The sequence below is a fragment of the Oryctolagus cuniculus genome, chromosome 9 (assembly GCF_964237555.1).
Source record: "Oryctolagus cuniculus chromosome 9, mOryCun1.1, whole genome shotgun sequence".
Taxonomy (NCBI): domain Eukaryota; kingdom Metazoa; phylum Chordata; class Mammalia; order Lagomorpha; family Leporidae; genus Oryctolagus; species Oryctolagus cuniculus.
The window spans coordinates 124,546,021-124,571,677 of NC_091440.1; the positions used below are offsets into that span (position 1 = coordinate 124,546,021).

At 45.8% G+C, this 25,657-nt stretch overlaps 2 protein-coding genes across 19 annotated transcripts in view; both read left to right on the top strand.

The window, feature by feature from the left end:
* BMAL2 (basic helix-loop-helix ARNT like 2) overlaps window positions 1-16,595 on the top strand; it is a 70,009-nt gene extending 53,414 nt beyond the window's left edge. For 11 of the 17 annotated variants that reach the window (XM_070049547.1, XM_070049542.1, XM_051850886.2 and 8 more), the window contains 4 exons: window positions 1,111-1,219; window positions 7,074-7,152; window positions 10,527-10,632; window positions 13,642-16,595. In XM_070049547.1, coding sequence (XP_069905648.1) covers window positions 1,111-1,219; window positions 7,074-7,152; window positions 10,527-10,632; window positions 13,642-13,778 — 431 coding nt within the window. In that variant the 3' untranslated portion in view covers window positions 13,779-16,595. Of the gene's footprint in view, window positions 1-1,110; window positions 1,220-7,073; window positions 7,153-10,526; window positions 10,633-13,271; window positions 13,540-13,641 lie in introns of those variants that run through there. The other 6 variants (XR_011379036.1, XM_070049548.1, XM_070049541.1 and 3 more) reach the window with 5 other exon arrangements.
* A 4,321-nt stretch (window positions 16,596-20,916) lies between these two features.
* SMCO2 (single-pass membrane protein with coiled-coil domains 2) overlaps window positions 20,917-25,657 on the top strand; it is an 86,050-nt gene continuing 81,309 nt past the window's right edge. Inside the window, exons 1-3 of one of the 2 annotated variants that reach the window (XM_070049571.1) lie at window positions 20,917-21,793; window positions 22,160-22,347; window positions 24,511-24,557. The gene's annotated coding sequence lies outside the window, so the exon portion shown is untranslated. The remainder of the gene's footprint in view (window positions 21,794-22,159; window positions 22,348-24,510; window positions 24,558-25,657) is intronic. The other variant, XM_051850892.2, reaches the window with a different exon arrangement.

Here is a 25,657-nt window from a genome sequence, read left to right on the forward strand (position 1 = left end):
ACTGTGGCATAGCGGGTAAAGTGGCTGTATGCAGTGCCAGCATCCCATATGGGCCCCATTTCAAGACCTGGCTGCTCTACTTCCTATCCAGCTCTCTGCCATGGCCTGGGAAAGCAATAGAAGATGGCCCAAGTCCTTGGGCCCCTGCACCTGCATGAAAGACCAGGAAGAAGCTCCTGGCTCCTGGCTTCAGATTGTCACAGCTCCAGCCATTGCAGCTAACTGGGAAGTGAACCAGCGAATGGAAGATCTCTCTGTCTCTCTGCCTTTCCTCTCTGTGTGTAACTCTGACTTTCAAATAAATAAGTAGATCTTAAAAAAAAAAAAAGAATGAACCAGCAAATGGAAGATATCTTTCTCTCTGTCTCACTGCCATTCAAACAAAATGAAAATAAATAATTTATTTTTTATTTAAAAACGATCTAAATTTATTATTTATTAAATACTTTAAATTTATGTATTTAAATAAAAATTGAAGCAAAATGTCGCATTGCCCTGACTCTGGTGTGGGGATTAAAGTGGGAAGGAAGTGCACTCAGGTGGTAACTGTGCTGCCTCTGACTTTGTGCACATTTAATTCACATGACTTCATCAGCATCCTGTGTATGTTCCTAATGCAAGGATAAATGTTCTCTAGCACTTTATGATGCCTCTGATCTTCCTATTTTTAAAATTTATTTGTTTATTTGAAAAGTAGAATGACAGAGAGGGAAAGGCGTCAGGGAGAGAAAGAGAGATCTTTCATCTACTGGTTCACTTTCTAGATTCCTGTCAACATCCAGGGCTAGGCCAGGCCAAAGCCAGAAGGCAGCAGTTCAGGGTGCTCTCCCACAAGGGTTCAGGAACTCAAGTACATGAGCCGTCGTCAGCTGCCTCCCAGGCTCATCAGCAGGAAACTGTATCAGAAGCACAGCCTTGAACCAGTCATTCTGATGTGGGACACGGGCATCCCAAGCTGTGGCTTAACCCACTTCATTGCACAGCCACCCCTATTTATTTCTTTGAAAGAGAGAACCAGGAAATTATTTGAATTGGAAAAAGGTTATTAATCAAAATTATCTCCCTATATTTTAAGCCCTCATTTGGGTTTTTCCTTTTGTTCCTCCTTAGAATCCTGCCGACAGTCTGGTGTTGGTGTGCCTGGAAGGTCTCCAGGAACAGTCCCTGGTGCTTGTAGCATTGGGACAGATACTGCAAATGAAGATCTGGGTGTGCACAGGTAATGCGTCATTGCAGATATTTTCACAGGCAAAATGTTACCCTATTTACAAAACCATTGTGCGGAATTAGTGGTTTTCCTACATGCAGATGATAACCAGGTACCTGATAGAACAGAGCGGGGAGCATCGTCACCACAGCAACAGAAAAGGGGAATGTTAAAGATATAGATAAATTGTCTGAGAGTTGTCCAGACTTTTGTTTTTAGAATAAGCTTTAAAATCTACCCTTGGGCATAAAAATGACTTGAAAAACTTCATTGAAATAAGCTCTATTTCAGTGGTAAAGACTTAGTGTTGTAAAGATTTCAGAGTTCCTTAAACTAATCTGTGAATTCAGTATGAATCCAATCAAAATAGCACTATGCACTTGTGTTTTGGAATCTGACAAAGGATACTAAGCATAATAAAGTATCCAGAAAATGTCTGAAAAATAAAAGTATAGAGTGAGACTAAACCTGCCAAATATGAAAAGTTGTTATAAAGATGCATCACTAAAACATTTTGGTGTAACCCACAAACGGATCAGTGTAAAAAACTAGATTTCAAAGTAGATACCGGTGTGTATGAAAATTTACACCATGGGAAAAATGTCATTTTGAATCAGTTAAATGGAAATGAGTTTAATAGCAAAGGACCCTGTAATAACTATATAACCATTTGAAAAAAATAAAGCTGTCATGCCCAGCTTTATTCTTTATACTAAAATTAGTTCCAGATAAACCAGACTTCAAAGTAAAACTGTAAAAATATTTCAAGAACTCATACGGATTTTTTTATCATCTCAGTTTGTAAAGTCCCTCTTAAACATCCCACTGAACCAGAATTAATTCAGAAAAAAGTGTAAGAGCTTAAGTACGTAAAAATTCAAAACTTAGTCATAATGATACCATTACAATAAAGTTAAAAATAATTTACAAACTGTGTAAAAGTTTGTGTTTTATATGATGAAATAACTCTATAGCATAATGAGAAGTGTAAATGTATAGTTTTATAGCATAATGAATAGGGTAAAGTGTAAATGTATAGTGTAAAGAATAGTATAAATAATTTTTAGGGGCCAGCATTATGGTAGATCTGGTTAAGCCAATCCCTGTGATGCTGGCATCCCATGTAAGTGCTGCTTAGAGTCCCAGCTGCTCTTCCTCCCATCTAGCTCCCTGCTAATGCACCTGGGAAGGCAACAGAAGATGGCCCAAGTGCATGGGCCCCTGCCACTCAAATGGGAGACCTGGGTGGAGTCCCAGGCTCCTGGCTTTGGCCTGGCCCAGCCCTAGCCATTGCAGCCATTTAGGGAATGAACCAGTGGCTGGAAGATTTCTCTTTCTCCCTCTCCCTCTTCTCCCTCTCTGTAACTCTGCCTTTCAAATAAATAAAATAAATCTTTAAAAAACAAAAATTTTTAACTTAGTATTTTAAAAAGTTAGATAGTTGACATGAACAGGAAAAAATACAAATGACCAAGAGTCTAAAAGCTTTCTTCATTAATATTTAAAAATACATATGCTGGCTGGCGCCGCGGCTCACTAGGCTAATCCTCCGCCTAGCGGCGCCGGCACACTGGGTTCTAGTCCCGGTCGGGGCGCTGGATTCTGTCCCGGTTGCCCCTCTTCCAGGCCAGCTCTCTGCTGTGGCCAGGGAGTGCAGTGGAGGATGGCCCAGGTGCTTGGGCCCTGCATCCCATGGGAGACCAGGAAAAGCACCTGGCTCCTGGATCCTGCCATCGGATCAGCGCGGTGCGCCGGCCGCAGCATGCCGGCCGCGGCAGCCATTGGAGGGTGAACCAACGGCAAAGGAAGACCTTTCTCTCTCTCTCTCTCTCTCTCACTGTCCACTCTGCCTGTCAAAAAAAAAAAAAAAAAATACATATGCTGAGGCCGGTGCCACAGCTTACTTGGCTATTCCTCCAACTGCGGTGCCGGCACCCCGGGTTCTAGTCCCTATAGGGGCATCAGTTCTGTCCCGGTTGCTCTTCTTCCATTCCAGCTCTGTGCTGTGGCCCCGGAAGACAGTGGAGGATGGCCCAAGTGCTTGGGTCCTGCACCCACATAGGAGACCAGGAAGAAGCACCTGGCTCCTGGCTTCGGATCGGTGTAGCTCCAGCCGTTTTGGCCATTTGAAGAGTGAACCAGTGGAAGGAAGACCTTTCTATTTGTCCCTCTCTCTCACTGTCTGTAACTCTACCTGTCAAATAAATAAATAAAAATATCTTTTTAAAAACATTTATTTTTTTAAAAAAAGATTTTTATTTATTTATTTGACAGGCAGAGTTAAAGAGGGAGAGACAGAGAGTGAGAGAGAGATCTTCCATCCCATCTGCTGGTTCACTTCCCAAATGGGTGTAATGGTCAGGGCTAGACCAGGTCAAAGCCAGGAGCCAGGAGCTTCCTCAAGGTCTCCCACATGGGTGCAGGGCCCAAGAACTTGGGCCATCATCTTCTGCTGCTTTACCAGGGCATTTACAGGGAGCTGGATTGAAGTGGAGCAGTTGGGACTCAAACCAGTGCCCATATGGGATGCTGGCATAGCAGGCAGCAGCTTAACCTCTTCTATGCCACAACACAGGCCCCCGGAGGTCAGTTTTTTTAACACCTCCCGAGAACAGGTGCATCATGGCAGTGACTCATAAAATTGCACCAGTGTTTCTTTATTGAGAGGTGTTTATTAATTAAGTGGTAAAATGTCACAGATATGCTTTAAAATAATCCAGTAGAGGTAAGAGACAAGTTGAGTTTGGGGAGGGATATACCTTAAACAGAACTGGGAAAGAGTTCATGGATGTTGAAACTACTTAATGGGTATATGGGATTTCATTATACTCTACTTTCATATCTGCTTGAAAATTTCTATAATAGAACTTAAAAATGTTTCCAAAGTGAAGGATGCAGATTTTTATAGTAAATAGGATAAAGTCTGACTAAAAAAATAGCCTCATACAGTGGTGAAGTTTTGCTGAGTTCAGAGTAACTCAAATTTTGCTGCCAAGTGAGTTAAGGATAAATTCTTACCTTTCATGGTGTTTTGGATTTGGGAATTAAGAAGAAGGGATCTGTGACTCCTCAGGCTAAGATGTAACAAAACAAAGTTTGAGCAGTCCACTTAACTTTCATATTTGCTACTAAATATTAGGGGACACGAAATGTAGCAGAGTAGATAACTTTTGCTTTATCTTTTCTTTTTCATTTTATTATTGTGTTTGAAAGGTGGAGAGACAGAGACAGTTTGTATCTGCTGATTCGCTCTCCACATGCCTACAACAGCCATGGCTGATCCAAGTCAAAGCAAGGAGCCAGGAACTCAGTCTGGGTCTCCCACATGGGGGCACAGACCAAGTACTTGAGCCGCCACCTGCTGCCTCCCAGGGTGTACAGTAGCGGAAGCTGGGAGTGGAAGCAGAGTCAGGACTCAAACCCAGGCACTTCCACTGTGGGATGTGGGCATCCCAAGCAGTGTCGTAATGGCCTTGCCTTTCTAATTTTTTGTGTAGTTTGAGTTTTTAATGTTTAACTTTTTAAAAGTTTTAAGTTGAAAAACAGTCACTGATAAGCTATTTGTCATATACATTCTGTCTGCCTAATTTATTTTACTGGGCAAATATTTATTGGATATTTACTGTGCACTATGTACTTTAAGTACTTCCAAGTATTATAAAACATCCAGACATGTATATGTGAACCATCATGTGCTTTGATGCTAAATTTCTTTACAAGATGTGTGGCTTGTACGGTTTTGAAATCTAATCCTATAGGAAATCTAATCATAATAGGATCCAAGTGTCACTCCAGTGTTAAGATTGTATAGCTCATTGACCTAGACAGTGAAAAAATATCATCCATGTATCTGGAAGTGCATCTGCTTTTTTTTTTTTTTTTTTTAAGCTTTATTTATTTATTTCTAAGTCGGAGTTAGAGAGAGCTTGTCCTTCTACGGGTTCACTTCCTGAATGGCCATAACGGCCAGGGCTGGGCCAGGCCAAAGGCAGGAGCTTCATCTGGGTTTCCCATGTGGGTGCAGGGGACCAAGGACTTGGGTCGTGTCCTGCTGCTTTCCCAGGCACATTAGCAGGGAGCTGGATGGGAATTGGAACAGCCAGGACTCAAACGACAACCATCTTGGATGCCAGCATTACAGGTGGCAGCGTAGCCTGCTACACCACAGTACCAGCCCTGCATTTTACATTTTTAATCATTATAACAGTGTATGTGGTAGAATTGGCCATATAACCATTATTCCATGTACACTTCAGTAGCTTTGAGGACATTTACACTGTTGTTCAGCCGTCATCACCATGCGTCTCCAGCACATTCTTCATGTTGAAAAACTGAAACTGTCCCTATCGCCCATTCCCTGTCCCTGGCCACCAGCATTGTTTTCTGTTTTAATCACTCTGCTCCAAGCACTTCATGGGGATGGAATCACATGTGTTTGTCTTTTGTAACTGATGTGTGTAGCTTGTGAACCGCCTTGTCGACAGGTGAATGAATAAATAAAATGTGATACACAACACACATACACACACACAATGCACGTTATTCGGCCATAAAAAAAGAATAGGATTTTGCTTTTGCAACAACATAGATGAACCGGGTGGGCATTGCACTGAGTGAAATAAGCCAGGCATAGAAAGACAGGCACTGCATGCTCTCACCTGTGTGTGGAACGTAACAGTGTTGCACTCACAGCAGCAGGGAGTAGGCAGGGAAGTGCGGAGATTCCCTTAGGCAGGGGCGAGTGAGTCCTGGACATCCACTGGTCAGCCTGGTGGCTGCAGATAGTGAGAACACCCTGCTGTTTGAGCTTGCTGAGCAAGTAGAAGTTCAATGTTCTCACTACACGCACACACATACACACACAATGATAAGTAGGTGAGGTGGGTAAGCTAATTAGCTGAATTTAATGATTTCACATACTATAAAAACCAGAAATATGTACAATTTTTATTTGTTATGCCTTAACAAAGCTAGAGTGAGCATAAACACTGGAATGAAAAGCCAGCTTCTCTGTTCATGTGGGCTGTCCTGGGGAAGATCCCAGGACAGGCCTGCAGCCCTTTCGTGTCTGCGTGTTCCTGCCTAGGCCACGGCAATCTTCCATTGCACTTGCTTCCTTTGTGGTGTCTTGTCCACTCCCTTCGTGGCTGTACTGAGACATGCCAAGTTACGTTTAAGCTTTCTCTTCTTGGCAGTGGGTTCTCTCAGTTTTATTTCTGGGTGTGACCTCTTATAATTAAAACCACTCACTTTTTAAACTGTATTTTTTTAAAGATTTATTGATTTGAGAAGCAAAGTTACAGAGAGGTAGAGGCAGAGGCTGGGCGGATCCAAAGCCAGGAGCCAGGAGCTTCCTCCAGGTCTCCCACGTGGGTGCACGGGCCCCAGGATCTGGGCCACCCTCTGCTGCTCTCCCAGGCACATTTGCAGGGAGCCGGATCAGAAGTGGATGGTGGTGCTGCAGGCGGCAGCTTTACCCGCTCTGCCGCAGCACCAGCGCCCGCTTTTCCCACTTATTTATGTTTGAGAATGTTAGTAAATCCTTCTTTACTCAGTCTGTCGTTTAGTATGTTGATGAGGAGCTGGTCAGTGACGTGAGTGTGTTGTGTGTTCACTTCTTTTGCGAGGTGCTCTTTTTGACAGATACCCTGATTTACATGAGAAGGTTGAGTTCAGAGCTTCCTTTTTCCACTTCAGCACTCCATAGCCAGCAATACGTATGACACCCAGCAGGTTAGACTAATGGGGGAAACCGTTAGCATCTGCAGCCTCCAGGTCCTCGCAGTAGGTTGTAATGTACTTGGGAGAAAATTGCTTTCTGCAAATGAGTGAACAGAACAAATGTTTTGTGCATCCCTTTTCGAAGGTTGCAGTCTGCTTCCTCCCTTGATGACTCAAGCCCAGCAGATGCAATGAGAGAGAGACATGCTGTGCACTGTGGGGATGTAAGTACACTTGCGGACGATACCGTCGTGAGAGAGATGGCAGTGAAATTCGTTCCTTGTTGATTATCTCTTTCGAGGAGCCCTCCCATAAAAAAAATATAGACAAACTTTTTCTGACCACACAATGTTTTATTTATTTGTTTAGTTACGTGAAAGAGAGAAGGAGGAAGAAAGGGAGGGAGGGGGCAGAGAGAGAGAGAGAGAGAGAGAGAGAGAGAGAGAGATCTACCATTCACTGGTTCACTCGTGCAAAGGCTGGGGCAGATTGAAGCCGGAAGGCAGGAACTCCATCCAGGTCTCCCGGGGGTGGCAGGGACCAAGTACTTGTGCAAAGTAGCAGGAAGCTGGAGTCGGAAGTGGTACCAGCACTCTGATAGGGATGGGCCATCCCAGGCAGCATCTTAACCACTGTACCAGAGACCCGCCCTCCCCAGTGGTTTTTAAGAGGCAGTGTGGACTGGGGTTAGGAGTAAAGTTGCTGGAAGCGTCCTGTCGCTGTCCAACTTGTGGCTGTTACGCTTGCTGCTGTGCAGCCTTGGGCTTGTCACTTAGCACTCCGTGCCTCAACTGCCTTGTCTGTGCAGCGGGGATAAGTATCATGGATTACGGGAGGAGCGTGAGTGTTAAATGATTTAATGCAGAAACAAAAACTTTTTTTTAAAAACATTTATTTATTTAGTTGAAAGCCAGAGTTAGAGAGAGGCAGAGGCAGAGAGAGAAGTCTTCCATTCATTCCCCAGATGGCTACAATGGCCAGAGATGTGCCAGTCTGAAGCCAGGAGCCTCTTTAGTCTCCCACGCAGTTGTGAGGGCCCAAGGACTTGGGCCAACTTATGCTGCTTTCCAAGCCATAGCAGAGAGCTGGACCAGAAGTGGAAAGCCAGCTTTACCTGCTATGCCACAGCACTGACCCCCAAAAACCTTTTTTTTTTTTTTTTGACAGGCAGAGTTAGACAGTGGGAGAGAGAGACAGAGAGAAGGATCTTCCTTCCGATGGTTCACCCCCCCAGATGACATACGGCCGGCACGCTATGCCGATCCAAAGACAGGAGCCAGGTACTTCTTCCTGGTCTCCCATGCGGGTGCAGGGCCGAAGCACTTGGGCCATCCTCCACTGCCTTCCCAGGCCACAGCGGAGAACTAGACTGGAAGAGGAGAACCAGGACAGAATCCAGTGCCCCAACTGGGACTAGAACCCAGGGTACTGGCACCACAGGCAGAGGATTAGCCTAGTGAGCTGCGGCGCTGGCCAAACCTTTTTTTAAAACTGGTTTATTTATTTATTTGAAAGAGTTACAGAGAAGGAGAGGCAGAGGCAGAGGCAGGGAGGGAGGGAGAGAGAAGTATCTTGCATCTGTTGGTTCACTCCCCAACACAACAATGATCAGGGCTGGGCCAGGCCAAAGCCAGGAGCTTCATCTGGGTCTCCTACATGGGTACAGGGGTCTAAGGAGCTGGACCATCTTCCCAAGTCATTAGCAGAGGCTGCAATAGAAGTAGGAATAGCTGTTGCCCGGTGCCGCGGCTCAATAGGCTAATCCTCTGCCTGCGGCGCCAGCACTCCAGGTTCTAGTCCCGGTCGGGGTGCTGGATTCTGTCCCGGTTGCTCCTCTTCCAGTCCAGCTCTCTGCTGTGGCCCGGGGAAGGCAGTGGAGGATGGCCCAAGTGCTTGGGCCCTGCACCCAAATGGGAAAGCAGGAGGAAGCACCTGGCTCCTGGCTTCAGATCAGGGTGGTGTGCTGGCCGCAGCGGCCATTGGGGGGTGAACCAACGGAAAAGGAAGACCTCTCTCTCTGTCTCTCTCACTGTCTAACTCTGCCTGTCAAAAAAAAAAAAAAAAAAAAAAAAAAAAAGAGAAGTAGAATAGCCGGAACTTAAACCAGCACCCATATGGGATGCCAGTGTAACAGGTAGTGGGTTAACCCACTAAATCACAGCACCAGCCCCCAAAACAAAAAACTCTTAAAACAGTACTTTTAAAATAAATGGTAGCTATTGCTATTGTTGTTAGTTTAATAGGTTCCTACTCAATGTATTAGATGTACTCCTTGTGTTTTGAAAAAAAAATGCTTAAATAATGTAAGCCACAGGATAAGTACTATATACTATTTAATTCAGTGGAATAAATATTAGCTATTATAAATGCATTATTATGTATATAAAAACCTAGTGCTCTGGAAGACTAAAATACAACATAATTCTAATACAGCACAGAAAAAAAACTAGTAAACTAAGGGGTGTGAGAATACAGGAGAAAAGAGAAGTTACATCTGACCAGGGTCAAACAGGAATTTGAAATTAGAAATATCATATTTTTACACAACAATGTAAGTCTTCTTGTTTGTTACTTATTCATACTTTTAGTCAATGTTTGTTGTGTTCCGGATTGTACAGGGCAATATGTGAAAAACAGATTTAATTCATTGTTATAAATAGTGGTGTACATTATACTACTATAGGCATTCTATAGATAAAGTATGTCAACTTAATAAGGCGATGTGGGTAAATGGTTTCTTATTTTGATGAGCAACATTAAGTATTAAATGATTGTCTGCTGTATAGCTCTGTAGAAGTATAAGAACAGTTTGGTAACAGCACATCTGCTTTTAGCTACTTCGCTAAAATATTCGAATTCCTAAACACTATTTTCCATAAGTAGTTTCATATGAGGTATAGCTTTGTTATCGTTTAAAAAACTGAAAGATCTTCGATCAAACATTTATGGACATGAACTTTGCCTTCTTAATCCAAAACTTTTCCTTATGTATGTGTTTTTATAATGGAGGGATTTTTAAGGCCTGCTTATGTATTTGAAAGACAGAGTTAGTGCGTGTCTTCAGTTGTAGTTATTAGGAATGTGAGCACTGAGGAAGCTGGCATAGGAATTAAGAAACCACTTGGGACGCTCATATCTCATATCAGAGTGCCTGGGTTCGAGTCCCAGCTCCTCCACTTCCAATCCTGCAGGTAATGACTCTAGCCCTTGAAACCCAGAGTTGAGTTCCTGGCTCCTGGCTTTGACCTGATCCAGCCCCAGCTGTTACGAGCATTTTGGGGAGTGAGTAAGTGGATGGAAGTTATCTCTTTGTGTGTTTTTCTGTCTCTCTGTCTTTCAAACAAATACATTTAAAAAAAAATGTGAGCTTCGGAGTCAGGCCAGCAGGCTGTCTTTGGAGCCCGGCTGTGACTGTGGTGCAGCTCCCTCACAGCATTGGATGAGTGAGGTGAAGTGACACCTGGAGTCCTGGTCACGTGGCACTCAGTAAGTGCCGTCTGACAGGAGTGGTGGCGCCGGGAGCAGGCCCTCGTCCCTTCACTGCTAAGAGGTCTCATCCCACTCAAGAAGAAACCTGTTTACTGTTCTGTCTTCTCAGGTGTCAGAGAAGGAGTTCTGTCCGCTGAGTCCTGGAGGAAGTGGGCTCCAGGCTGCCAGGCACCACCGGCACATGGCTGCTGTCCACAGTCAGGAGCCACTGCTCAGTGAGTTTCCTTTGGCACCTGCCAGCTGCTTCAGTTTTTCACAAAGTGCTTAATCTCTGTATTTTCAAGCCCAGGAGATTTCTAGAGAAGCAAACAGTTTTGAAACTAAGTTTTTCCCACTCAAAAATCTGCGTACAGTAATCATACACTTTGATTTTAAAATGTCCAAGAGTACTTCAAAAATTTGATGGAAAATGGAATTAAAAGATAAATTTATTTTGATGCAGAGATTTTGAGAACCATGCATACAAGGGGTCTTCACACAACAGAGTTCCTGGAAAATTTGTATTAAGATGAAACTATGTGGCCGGTGCTGCAGCTCACTAGGCTAATCCTCTGCCTGCGGCGCCGGCACCCTGGGGTTCTAGTCCTGGTTGGGGCACCGGATTCTGTCCTGGTTGCTCCTCTTCCAGTTCAGCTCTCTGATGTGGCCTGGAAAGGCAGTGGAGGATGGCCCATGTCCTTGGGCCCTGCACCTGCATGGGAGACTAGGAGGAAGCACCTGGCTCCTGGCTTCAGATCAGCGTGGCACACTGGCCATGGCAGCCATTTGGGGGATGAACCAATGGAAGGAAGACCTTTCTCTCTGTCTCTCTCTCTGTCTAACTCTGTCTGTCAAAAAAAAAAAAAAAAAAAAAAAAAAGATGAAACTATGTATGGATTTCAAAAGTTTTGCACCAAAATAAACTTAACAGGTTGGGCATTTGGCCTGCAGGTGAAGGTGCCCACATGCCACATGGGAGTGTCTGGGTTCATTCCCTGGCCCCTCTCCCAACTTCTCCTTCCTGCTGATGCAGACCCTGGGAGGTGGCAGGTGATGGCTAAAGTAGTTTAGTTTCTGCCACCCAAATGGGAGACCATTTGGGAGGCAGGGGAGAGAGGGAGATGGGGGGAGGAAGAGGGAGAGAGAGAGAAGCAGAGAGAGAGAGAGAGAAGAGTCTTCTATCCACTGGTTCACTACCCAAATGGCCACAATGGCCAGAGCTAAGCTGAACTAAGGACAGGACCCTGAAGCTTCATTCAGGTCTTCCACAAGGGTGCAGGGCCCCAAGGACTTGGGCCATCTTCCACTGCTCTCCCGGGTCACAACAGAGAGCTGGATTGGAAGTGGAGCAGCTGAGTCTCAAACTGGCGCCCATGTGGGATCCCAGCATTGCGGGAGACAGCTTTACCCTCTACACCACAGCACTCGCCCCACAAATATAGTTTTGTTAGGCTTTGCATATCTTTGGCATACCAGTGGTTTAAAATGATACACTAGGGGCCGGCTCTGTGGCATAGCAGGTAAAGCCACCGCCTGCAGTGCCATCATCACATATGGGCGCTGGTTCGAGTCCCACTTCCGATCCTGCTCTCTGGTCATCTTTTCATTGGATGATTATTTGTGGCCTTTGCCTGTATTCCCACTGCACTAAGGTTTTTGTTGTTGTTAAACTCTTTATTTAGTAGAGCATCAAGCCTTTGTCTGTAATGAAAATTAAGAATGTTATCTCTGCCGGCGCCGCGGCTCATTAGGCTAATCTTCCGCCTTGCGGCGCCGGCACCCCAGGTTCTAGTCCCAGTTGGGGCACTGGATTCAGTCCCAGTTGCTCCTCTTTCAGGCCAGCTCTGCTGTGGCCCAGGAGTGCAGTGGAGGATGGCCCAAGTCCTTGGGCCCTGCACCCCATGGGAGACCAGGAGGAATCACCTGGCTCCTGGCTTCGGATTGGCACAGCGTGCCAGCCTTAGTGACCATTTGGGGGGTGAACCGCACATTGATCATCTCAAATTCTGCTGCAATTAGAAAGCTACATAGAAGTTAATCTTTTTCTTTGATTTGAAAGTCAGAGAGAGAGAGATCTGCCATCCACTAGTTCACACCCTAAATGCCCACAGTAGCTAGGGCTAGGCTGGGCCAAAGCCAAGAACCCAGAACTCAATCCAAGTCTCCCACAGGAATGGCAGGCAGGGACTCAAGCACATATTTCATTACCTGCTGCCTGCCAGGTGTACCTCTTAGCAGGAAGCTGGAATCAGGAACGGAGCTGGAGCTTGAACCCAGACCCTCCAGTATGGCATCTTACCCACTGTGCAAAGCACCTGCTCCCTAGTTCATCTTTATCTGCATTTTAATCCTTGTAACGTTTCAGAGTCTCTTCCTGTTTTTGACCTAAAGCTGGTTTCCATGCTTCCTCCTTATTTCATTCTTCAACCAGAAATCTGGTTATGCCTGTCACATAAGAAGATTTTAAATGTTTAACTTTAAAATTTTAATATAACTTTTTTATGGGGCCTTTTAAAATGAAATTTCTCCTTCCAGACTGCACACACACACACACACACACACCCGAAACGCTAGCTTCCTGCTGTCTAGGTATCAGTAGCCTTTATCAGTGTCATTTTCAATTAGAAAACTCCTATGCTAACTCACTTATGTGCATCAGATGAAACAAATGCAGTTTATCTGACAGCAGCTTGTAAAAATTGATTACCCACTTAAAAATCTGTCAGACTCCTGCAGTTTAAGACATAGACTTAGCCTTTAAAACTCTGTTGATTTGAAGCTGGCATTGTGGCGTAATGCGTAAAGCTGCCACCTACAGTGCTGGCATCCTGTATGGGTACCAGTTCAGGTCCCAGCTTCTCCACTTCTGATCCAGCTTCCTGGCCTGGGAAAGCAGTAGAAGATGGCCCAACTCCTTGGGCCCCTGCATCTACATGGGAGACCCTGAAGAAGTTCCTGGCTCCTGGCTTCAGATTGGCCCAGCCCCTGCCATTGCAGCCATCAAGGGAGTGAACCAGCGGATGGAGGACCTCTCTCTCTCTCTCTCTCTTTCTCTCTGCCTCTGCCTCTCAGTTACTCTGCCTTTCAAATAAATCAATAAGTCTTTAAAAAAAAAAAAACTCTATTGTTTGAAACTCTAGCCTTACTTTGCTGTTTTTTATGACAGTCATTCCTTAACCTCTAAATATGTGGAACATGTGACTTTATTTATCACCTTTCTTATGTGCTGTGTTTTAATTCAATAGGTGATGGTGCCCAGTTGGACTTCGATTCTCTGTATGACAATGATGACACGACTGTGGCTGCGTTCATGAATTACTTAGAAGCAGAAGGGGGCCTGGGGGACTCTGGGGACTTCAGTGACATCCAGTGGACACTCTAGCATCTGGTTTTTACCCCCCCAAATGAGAAATGTTTCAAAGCATTTCATTTACAAAGCACTGTCTGTTCTTCAGTACTGTACTGATACCATTTTTATCTCTTATTAATGGGCTACTAACTTGAAAGATTGGCATCTTATGCTCAGAGAGGTGTGGAGAATAGGATTTTTCTTCCACAGAGGGTCATCACAATTTATCAAGACCCCCTTTACCTAGTGGAATGACCTAAAACCCGCTAGTTGCCATATTTTTGCTGAAGTATTTCTAACCAAGATACTACATACATAGTGTTTTGGCTTCATTTTGATGTTTTTGGTGTGGTTTTTGTTTTGGAGTGATTTGTTGTCATTTTCCTTGTGTCTGAGATTCATTGATAATAGAGTTCTAGTAGTTGGCTTGTGCAGCTGGCAGCATCTCCCTTTGGCATTTTCTTGATTGAGGACAGGGCTTACACGGTTTAAGAAAGCAGCGAGCACTGGGCGATTTAAAGAGAAAGTGCATTTTGCAGCCATTAGCGCCGTGAATCCTCTTCCATTTTTGCAGTTAACAAGTGCAAAGCCAGTGTATTTGTGCTCAGTGGAGCACTGCCAGATATTTTTAAGTGAGATAGTCTCTAGTGCTTGGTGATGAAGCTTTGCATAAAGATTGATTTTTCACCACTCAAGGTTTTGATCACAGACACAACAGGTTTTCAGTGTTGAAAACCTGCTTAGCCATTGTTTGGTCCTAGGGAACAAAGTGGGCCCAGGTGGGTTGGCTATCTTGTGTGGAGTCACACGTTGGATTCATGTCATTTTCCATGTTTAAAGTGTGTATACCAGTTTCTAGCTGTCAGATTCGTGTCATTTTCCATGTTTAATGTATAATCAGTTTCTTGGTATGCACTTGCTGAAGCACTGGCCTCACTGGTTAACTGATTAACTGACCCAGGAACCTGTCATGGCCATGTAGCTTGTTAGGCAGTTAAAATTGTCATTGTAACTAAAAGCAATGAAATATATAGTAACTACAATTTTTAAATCATGAGGCAATGAGAAATCATTTAAAAATCAATTTTCCTGTTATAATTAACAATTGCTTTAATTTTTTTTTATCTGAGAGTCAGAGAAGAGCTACTTTGCATTGGCTCACTCCCCAAATGCCCATAGTGGCCAGGACTGGGCCAGGCTAAAGCCAGGGGCTGGTAATCCAATCCAGTTCTCCTACATGGGTGATAGGAACCAAATTACTTGCATCATTGTCTGCTGCCTCCCAGGGTCTGCATTGGCAGGAAGCTGGAATCAGGAGCCAGAGCTGACGATTGAACTCCGGTAGTCTGATTTGGGGTGTGGGCATCCTAACCACTAGATTAAATGTGCGTTCCTGGAGAGAACATTTCCTAAAATAGGAATTAGTCCAGCGATGGCTCATATCAAGTGTAAGAATTAAGACTGTTTTAAATACTGTTTGTCTTCTTGAGGATCATACTGTCATAATACCTTATGTTCTAATAGCTCTTGACAGTTTACCAAGTGTGTTCTCATAGATTTTCTTTTGTGCCTCAGAAATGAAAGAGGATAAAAAACTCATGGGATGCCCACAGGCTCCGGTGTGGAGTTCAGTCCTGTGGGGTTTTGGCTCATTTTCCTCTGCAGGTGCTGTCCCTTCTGCTGGGTTCCTTCCGGAGTCCCTCATCAGACAACATGTGATTTTACCCTCCATGTTATGTGTTTAGGCTGTGGCTGATAGGTCAGAACCTGCATCAGACGTGTTCGTGAGAAACATACCAACAGACAGTACCAAAGTGCATGCTTCCTCCAGAAGAAGTTTGCATGACTGAGTGAGGCAGGGTTGGCACCTTGTCCTCTTGAGCTGACAGTGGCCAGGTGATGTTGGAGGGTCAGCACCATCTCTAGTCTGACCCTTGAGAATGTGAGAGCAGCTTTAGAACAAACCACAGAAACCCTCCAAGCAGGATGGGTCACTGTAGCTGGCTGGCCTCTGGGGAGGCCAGTGTGCAGGAGGAGTGACTTGAGAGGCCGAGTTTCTAGAGGCCGGCATTTCCGCCTGGCACAGTTGCAGGTTTTTCTCTGCAAGACGAAGGGTTAGTCCGTAGGCCACTGGGCAGGGAGCCACATGAGCGCTCTGTGCACAGTTTGATCCTTTATTAGCCCACTCTAGTATTTTCTGCGACCCAGAATCCCACCCACCGATGTGTTGTGTGATGACTTCATTCTCCCTAGTGTTTTCTTCCACATGCGTTCTATTCACACTGATTGCTGTTAGGAGTAGCAGTATTTCCTTTACTTAGATGGTTTTACTTCTTTCTCCTACAAATTAATTTCTTTGAATTTTGATGATAACTAATGCATATACGTATTTCATAAAAGTATCATTAAAAACCGTCTCATTTTTTAAACCCCAACAATTCCTGCTCCCATAATGGAGCAGACTGGGAAGGCTGCCTAGAGTCGGAAACTCTGCTTAGAGTTGGAAACTTAGCTGGATGACCTCAGGCAGGCTGTTTAAACTCTGTGTGCCTCAGTTTTTTCATTTCCAAAAAGAGGTGTGTTCTCTGAGTCTTCCGCCTGCTCTGTTTCTATGATTCTGGTCTGTGGGTGTGCTTCAGGGTAGACCCTATGTCTGTGCTACCTGGTGTGGTTGCTGTGGCCACGTGGAACTGAGCACTTGAAATGAGAAGTGTTGCAAATGTGCATTACATATCCCATTTCAGACCCAGTCTTCCGTAAGAATCTAAAGTCACACATTAACAATTTTATATTGATTGCAGCGTTATGATATTTTGGATATTCTGAAATAAATAAAACATGAGAATTTTACTTGTGTCTTTTTACTTTTTTAATGCAGCTGCTAGAAACCTTAAAATTGCACATGTGCTCATATTATATTTCTCGTGGACAGTGTTGCTCTAGAATGTTTTATTAAGATTAGGAGTGTTGCAGTTGATTTCTCAACAATGTTGCAGTGGATTGGTTTCTGAGAGGAGGAGCGTGGTGGGGGCAAGAGGCGCGGAGTCACCACACAGACCCCGGGAGTCGGGTGAAAGCAGGCCTGAGGCAAGCAGCCTGCAGACTCGTTTATTTGAGTTAGTACAACAGCTTATATAGCCAAGACCAGCCAATCCAGTCAAGGGGCGGTCTATGCCCCAACCAATCACAGCCTGTTGCCAGTCAGGCTCTTGTCGCCAGGCAGTTTCTGAAACCAATCACGGCCTGCCATCAGTCAGGCTCTGTTGTCATGTGGTTTCCTCTGTTGTCATGTGGTTTCCAAAGCCATCCAATCATGGCCTGTTGCCAGGCAGTTTCTGTTGTCAGCGGCCACCTTGGCATGACCTTTTCACCTCAGTGGCCATCTTGAGATGACCTTTTCACCTCATTCCACCACAATGGAGGATATTGCTGAAGTAGACCAAAGCTAGTTATCATAAGGATACCTCTAAATACTGTCTTTGAAGAATAATTATTTCTTGATTCTTTGATTTTGGTACAAATAATTATGAGGCTGTATCCATGTACCAAATATAAAACCTTTCTGAAAACACTCAACTTAAAATGTGATTGTATGTTTTTTATTCCATGATGATGACCTGAAATCACTTAAGCTTGAGCGGTGCGTTGAGACTTTATTGTTGTCCCTAACGTCAGAAATCCACTGAGAAACAAAGACAAGCAGGCAAGTACAGAATACAGACTGTTGGTAAATAATGGAGTTAAAGGAAAGCCTAGACTTGTGAGCGCAGGCTTTGAGGAGTCTCTGTGGAATCTGGGGCATGGGTTATTGTCGCTCCCCCATTCGCGGAGGAACGACACAGGACCCTGCGCTGTTCTTTTGTCTGCTCGGCCCTCCCCGGGTTTGCTGCTGGTCCTTCCCGGGTTGGCTGCCGACCCTTCCACCTCCGTGGAAGGGCGGCACCCCCTGCCACATTCCCTGCTTCCGCGGAGGAGCGGCACACCGCCGGCTGGCTCTCTCGGGGGCTGCACAGGTGTTCCCTCAGATGTTCCTGGTGCATGTTGTCTCTCTCCTCCTTTATAGTCCTCTTCCACCAATCCCAACTCTGCTACCCACACGCCGAGCACGCTGCTCTCCTCCAATCAGGAACAGGATCAGCTCCTGCAGCTTATCAAACTGATGAGGCAGCTGCGTAGTTGTTTGCTCTTCCCCAGCACCATATTGTGGGAGAGCAGATGCATAGAATTAGTCCTACTTCCAGTGACTTAGTCTAGTCTCAGTTGCTCCCCACAGGTTATGAATCAGCCAGTATCTGCTTGCAGACCGTGGTGTCCGGCCTCAGATCCTGCAGCTAAGGGGTACCTGCTACCCGAGTTTGAGAACTGGAGACTCGCATGTACAGTGTTATGGGTAGAGCAGTGCTGGCTTCTGCAATTACTTAGAAGCCACAAGGAAAAACTGCAAAGTGGCCACTAGGTGCCACTTTTCCTTTATTAATAGTGCTTTGTTTTCAGTCATAGATTAATTTTTCTAGGTCCATGGTGCCTATGAGAGGCCTCCGGGACTTTCTCGCTTGGAAGAGATCGGCGTCTCTGCTGTGGGTGTTCTACGAGAAAAGCTTTTCAGGGGAAGTCAAGGAGGACCCTGCTCACACAGAGAGCATTGGCTTGGGGAGCTTCCCAGACGTGGTGCAGGTCAGAGCTGAATTGGGAAGCCTGTCCAGCCTAGCACATGCTTTCCGGGTGCATTTGAGCGTGGGTCGTGTGTGTGTGTGTCACCACCCCTGCCTTCCTAAGTTGAGGGATACCTTTTACAGTTTTCAGCTCTTTGCCACTTCACTTGTTCTTAGCTGTGTACTGGTATTTTTTAAATGTTTTGGTAAATAATGAAGAGTGAAATTCAGTTATATTTTATGATAATTACCAGTTTGTGGCTTTTCTAACTTAATAAATGAGCCCCTGGGAAGTGTCCTTTACTACTTCCGATGTGGAAACGTCAGTTAGGGAAGCAATCCCGTGCTGTCCAGCCACGGGACAGAGGGGTTTGTTGAGCTGCAGTACTGTACACATTTTCCACTCTGCTCATCAGGGTGTGCTTGTTGCTCTAAGAATCGCAAGGGCCGGCATCGTGGCTCACTAGGCTAATCCTCCACCTTGCGGCGCCGGCACACCGGGTTCTAGTCCTGGTCGGGGCGCCGGATTCTGTCCCGGTTGCCCCCTCTTCCAGGCCAGCTCTCTGCTGTGGCCAGGGAGTGCAGTGGAGGATGGCCCAAGTGCTTGGGCCCTGCACACCATGGGAGACCAGGATAAGTACCTGGCTCCTGCCATCGGCAGCGTGGTGCGCCGGCCACGGAGGCCATTGGAGGGTGAACCAACAGCAAAGGAAGACCTTTCTGTCTCTCTCTCACTGTCCACTCTGCCTGTCCAAAAAAAAAAAAAAAAAAAAAAAAAGAATCGCAAGATCTCGAGGTCTTAACCCAGTAAAGCTTTCTTCTGCTTGTGTTGTGTCCTGATATCCTCGACACTGCCTGTCTCTCTGACTCCTCTCTTTCCACCCCTCATCTCTGCTTTCCTCTGCGGTGGTCTTACCGCCCGATAGGTCCCGTCCCCATAGTGATGCCCGGAAGCTCCAAGCACATATCCTTAACTAGCAGTCTCGGGAAAGGCAGCCTGTCTGTTTTTTAGTAATGTACACCACTGTGACTGTTGACTGGGCCTCTGCATCAGTGTGGCTCACGTTGACTGTTCCTGTGTCTAGCAGGCAGTGGTATGCAGTCTGGCCAGGCTTTGGTCCTATGCCCAACGCTGGCTTGAGCCAGGTGAGCAGGCCCTGACGGAATGCCATGAACAGCATGTTGGACTCTTTCCCTCTTTACCATTGCCCACAGAAAAGCATGTTTGGTGGAGGCCACACAAGGCATGCATGTGAAGCCTGCTATAGTAAGGAGTGCGACTGCACAGATGAAGAGACCCACTTACAGAGGCAGGACTGCAGGGACTGAGGGCCAACTGGAGCAAAAGGCGTGAGTAATGACTCGAGTTTCTGGCTTGGGTTTGTGGGTTGCAGTGTAACTCCAGAAGGTGAGACATTCTGAGAGAAACAGCCTCAGGGTAGAAGATGTATCAGTTTGGGACAAGTTGAGTGCATCCAAGAGATGTCTGGTAGACAGGTGGATTTGTGGGTTTGGAGGCTGGGCGAGAAATCTGAGTTGGGCTGTTTGAACCTCATCTTCTTCATTTGTGAAATAGACATAAGAATGCTTGTTTTGGGGTGAGCACTTGGCACAGTGGCTAAAACTCTGCATGGGAGCCTGCTTATCATCTCGGAGTGCCTGGGTTGGAGTCGCAGCTTTACTCTCCAGCTTCCTGGGAGGCAGCGGGTAATGGCTTAAGTACTCGTTCCCTGCCTCCCATGTGGGAGACTCTGAGTGCGCTCCTGGCTTTGGCTTGGTTCAACCTGGCTGTTTTGGGCATTTGAGGAATTAACCAGTGTACAGAAGATTGATCCACTTACGTGTGTGTGTGTGTGTGTGTGTGTGTGTGAGAAAGAGTGAAAAGAAATACCTTTCCAGGCTTTTAGGCTATGTACCATGCTTCACACATAGTCTGGTTCTTAGCTGTAGTGACAGTGCTCATTATAGCTCAGTTTATACGATCATAGTGTGACAGTGAACAGTGGGGAGTTAGTGTCACAAGAAGCTTGAAACTATGTATCTTACAAATATATTAGTAGTGTCAGATTATCTTAAGTCTTCCAAACACTTAACTCAAATGTCAGAGTAGGAATTTTGGGGACCAGCACTGAGGCACAGAAGGTTAAGCTGTTGCATGCAAAAAGGCAACTATATGGGCAGCAGTTCGGGTCCTGGGTGCTCCACTTCCGATCTTGCTAATGAACCTGGGAAAGCAGCAGCAGATGGCCCAAGTGCTTGGGCCTCCTGCCACCCAGGTGGGCAACCCCCAGATGGAGTTCCAGGCTCCAGACTTCAGCCTGGCCCAGCCTCGGCCTTGTGGCCGTTTGGAGAGTGAATAGAAATTGCTACCCCATGCAAAACTTGATTACTTGAGAACCCAAGTGAGAGCGGGTGTTGGGGAAGGTGCATGTGACCAGCAGAGAGGCAGGCGATTGGCTGCTGAGAGACATCTGAAAGGCATCTTTAAAGAAGGTCTGGATGTTTCGTAATAAACAACTCCATTCGTTTCCATGCAGACGCCCGTCCTGGACTGTGCTCTCAGAGGCAACGGAAAAGGCAAGGGCGCCGTGGTCCTCAGACACCGCGGTTTCCTGGGAAGACAGGGAAGCAGCAACCACAGGACCTGCTGCTTGCTGATTTCAGTGTACCAGGGTGCTTCCAAACATTCATGGGTAAATGCAGTTACAGGTTGTTTATTTTGGTGGAGAACAATCTTGAAATCCATGCGTAGGTTTTTGTCATAATAGGCATTTTCCATGAACTTTTTGAAGATCCCTCGTGTGCATGGGTTTCAAACATTTTCAAACAAAAATAAACTTACCTGTTAAGTCCATTTTCTGTGAACTTTTTGAAGAGACGGAGCACCCATCTGCTGTTTGAATCCTCAGATGCCCACAGTGGCCAGGACAGGACTGAGCCAAAGCCAGGAGCCAGGAACTCAATCCAGGCTTCCCATGAGGATGTCAGGAATCCAATTCCTTGAGCCATCAGTGCTGCCTTCCAGGGTCTGCGTTTTCAGGAAGCTGGAACCAGGAGACAGAGCTGGGACTTAAACGCAGGCGCTGCAGTTTGGGACGTGGATATCTTAACCAGCGTCTCAGACACAAGGCCAAGCACCTGCCCCACATGCCGTCCCTTTTAACCTTGGCCACCTTCTGTGCTGAATGCCCAGCCACTGTTGTGAATACTGGACACTGTGGAGGATTCTGTCCCTGTGAGAGCTGCGTGTTGAGTCACTGAAGACTTGTCTCAGATTCTTGAATGGTTGTGTCGCCGGCGTGAATTTACACTTTTTCACAGGCAGTCCTAGCTCTTGGCTGACTGTCAGACATTCACTGCTGTCCAGGAGGAAATCTGTTGCATTTTACCTTCAAGGTAAGTACATTGAATAATTTTATATTTTGAAATGTGAAGCCTAAATTATGTAAATTTCGAGCTTGATAGAACTCCTGAAGATCTAAAACTTGGTTGACTGAGCTTCTCCTCTCCCAGCACTGATATTGAGACCAAGAGTACAGTTATCTGACCGTTCAGTTAACTGGGAGCCCAGAGTGTGCTATTCACGTAACGAAGACCAAGAAAAATTCAGTAGTACTGCCTGAAATGTTAATTATATGAAAGAAAAGATCACAGATAAAATATAAAAATTCATAAATAGAAATAGAAAGAACACATCTATTTCTTTGTAATAACATATTAGAGGCATATTTCATTTTTATTTATTTGCTTGTCATTTGCAAGCCAGCGACAGCCAGAGAGCTCTCATCCACTGGTTCATTCCTCAGATGGCTGCAGCAGCAGCTAAGTCTGGACTAGGCTGAACCTGGGAGCTGGAAACTTAATCCATGTCTCCCACATGGATGGCAGCATCCTAACACCTGCTACCACCCAGGATCTGCGTTAGAAGGAAGCTGGAATCAGGAACCCAGGTAATCTGATAGGGACTGTGGGCATCTTAACTGGCGTCATAACCACTAGGCCAAAGACTCATCCCCATATTTCATTAATTAGCTTTTTCTTATTATAAAAGAATTTTAATTGTTGAAATTTAAAAGTACATAAAGATGCTAGTAAGAAAATTTGAATCACCTGTAATGTCACTGCCTAGTAAAAAATTCAGTCAACATTTGAGCATTCTCTTTTTCTAGTTTTTTATAGTCTAATGATTTTTAAAAGTTACAATTGTGTAGTATTCTTGTATTTTGCATGTGAAGGTAATGCATATGTATTGGTTAGAAGTCAGCTTGTGTTTGAGGGCATAATGAAGTCAGCATATGAAAGGGATACCTGCTCCCCGTGTTCGCTGGCACACTGTTCACAGCAGGTGAGATGTATATGGGGTCAACATCTGAATCCGAATGGATCAAGAAATTGTGGGTGTGCAATGCACACGGAATAGGATTCAGTCCTGCCAGGTGCAACGTCGTGGATGAGCCTGGAGTCTGTTAAAGGAAATCAGCCTGGTGCAGAAAGACACGTGTCGCACGATCTCCCTCAGATGTGGAGTCCAGAGTGATTCTTCTCTGAGAAGGAGAACGTAACAGGGTTACCAGAGACTAGGGAGGGTAGACGGGGATGGGGATGAGAAGAGCTTGGTCAGCGGAAACAAAATTCTGGTTTTTTTTTTTTTTGAAGATGTATTTATTTTAAAGGAAGAATGACAGAGGGAGAGGGAAAGGGTGAGGGATGCCCACTGGTTCACTCCCCAAGTGACTACAGCAGCCGCGTCTGGACCAGGATGAATCCAGGAGCCAGGCACTCCATCCAGGTCTCTTCCATGTGGGTGCAGGGGCCCAAGTGCTTGGATCTTTTGGTGCCTTCCCAGGTGCGTGAGCAGGGAGCTGGATGGCAGGCAGAGCAGCTGAGACTTGAGCGGGTGCTCCAGCGTAGGATGCCATCGTCACAAGCAGTGACTGAAGCCACTGCACCACAGCACTAGCCCTCGGAACAAAGTTACCGTTAGATACAAGGAGCCAGTGCCGGTGCCCTGTTACACAGTAGAGTAACTCTAGTTAGCAGTAGTGCACTGTATGCAGTCAGACATCACTTAACACCGGGCAGACACTTGTTAGGGCTTTTCATTGTGGGGCAGACAGCACCGAGTGCCTGGCACAATCCGAGAGGTGTCAGCCCGTCACTCCTGTGGCCGCTTGATGAAATCAAGATCTCAGTCCACTTGAGATGCGTTGGGCTGCTGCCATGGAGCATGTGCACTGTACACAGCAGCTTTGCTTTCCGTAGTAAGGAGAAGGAGTGCACTCTAAAATAATTGTAAATGGGGCCGACCCTGTGGCGTAGCGGGTACAGCCACTGTCTGCAGTGCCGGCATCCCATGTGGGTGCCAGTTTGATTCCTGGCTGTTCCATTTCCGATCTAGCGTCCTGCTAATGGCTTGAGAAAGCAGCAGAAGCTGGCCCAAGTGTTTGGGCAAATGCTACCCACAAGAGAGACCTAGATGAAGCTCCTGGCGCCTGGTTTCAGCTTGGCCCAGCCCTGGCTGTTGTGTCCATTTGGGGAATGAATCAGTGGAGGGAAGATTCCTCGCTCTCTCGCTCGCTCGCTCACTTTTCCTCTCTCTCTCTGCAACTCTTCCTTTCAAATAAGAAAACAAATCTTCTAAAAAATATTAAAAAATAAAACCATGCTGGCCAGCACCGTGGCTCAATAGGCTAATCCTCCGCCTGCGGCACTGGCACCCCGGGTTCTAGTCCCGGTTGGGGCACCGGATTCTGTCCCAGTTGCCCCTCTTCCTGTCCAGCTCTCTGCTGTGGCCCGGGAGTGCAGTGGAGGATGGCCCATGTCCTTGGGCCCTGCACCCCATGGGAGACCAGGAAAAGCACCTGGCTCCTGGCTTCGATCAGCGTGGTGCGCCGGCCGCAGCAGCCATTGGGGGGTGAACCAACGGAAAAAGAAAGACCTTTCTCTCTCTCTCTCTCTCTCTCTCACTGTCCACTCTGCCTGTCAGAAATAAATAAATAAAAATAAAACCATGCTAAAAAGTAGAGGGTAGTAAATACTTATTAGACTAGTAGCAGCAGTTTATTGTCAAGTATTATGTGCTCTATGTAATTGTATATTCTATACCTTTATAGGACTGGTGGTGCAGTAGGTTTGTCTATGCCAGCATTGCCACAAACACGTGAGTAATTGATGTGTTGTAATGGGCATCACTAGGTGATAGGAAGCTTTCAGCTTGCTTACAGCTTTAGGGGACATCCTTGTGTGTGTGGTCTCCTTGACCAGGATATCAAAATACCTAGAAAATGTTGAATGTCCTTACTGCAAAGATAGGCTGAATATTTGAGGTGACAGGTACGCTAGTTCCCTGAGGACACCATTACACAACGTGTTTAAACTGCACCTTGTACTCAGCAAACACACATGGCTGATGCTGGTGAAGACATTTTTAAAAATCCCAGCACACGAAGTTCTCGCCTTGGCCTTAATTCCTGTTCTCTACATTGACCGCTTATACCATTTAGCCAATTATGGCATTTCTTTTTTTTTAATTTATGTGTTTGATTGGCAGAGTTATGGAGTCTGAGAGGGAGAGAGAGATTTTCCATCTCACTGCCCAAATGGCCACAATGGAGGGGGCTGGGCCAGGCCAAAGCCCGAATGCAGGAACTCCATTCAGCTCTCTCGTGTTGGTAGCAGGGCCCCAAGTACTTGGATCCTCCTGCACTGCTTTCTCAGGCGCTTTAGCAAGGAGCTGAACTGGAAGTGGAACTACCGGGCTCGAAGCTGCGTTTGTATGGAGTGTCAGCATCATAGCCTAACTTGCTGTGCCACACCAGCCCTCAATTAGGGCGTTTTTAATTTGGCTTACAAATACACTTCTGTTGGCATCTCTGATCTTCCCCAAATAGGCACAGGACAGAGAATTAATAATTTATTAAATAAAATCATTATTATGCCACCCCTAGGATGTTTGGACAGTTTTACTATTATGGGTAATAAAGTCAGTTTACATCCTACACGGATGTTTGCTCTGCCCCTCTGATTGTATTTAAGATGAATTTCTCAAAGTGTGACTGCCAGAGCAGCCTTGTCCCAGAGCTCTGAAGAAAATGTAATGCAGTGTTCTTTCAGACTTCATTTCTCTGTCATTAGGTTTGCCAGTATTTTCTTACTTCTGATTTGCTTTTATTCACAGCTACATTTCCTTCTACTCACTTTACACTGAAGTCTTTGGTGTAGCCCGAGTCTGTTTCTGTCTGTGAAGAGACAGGGAAGTCT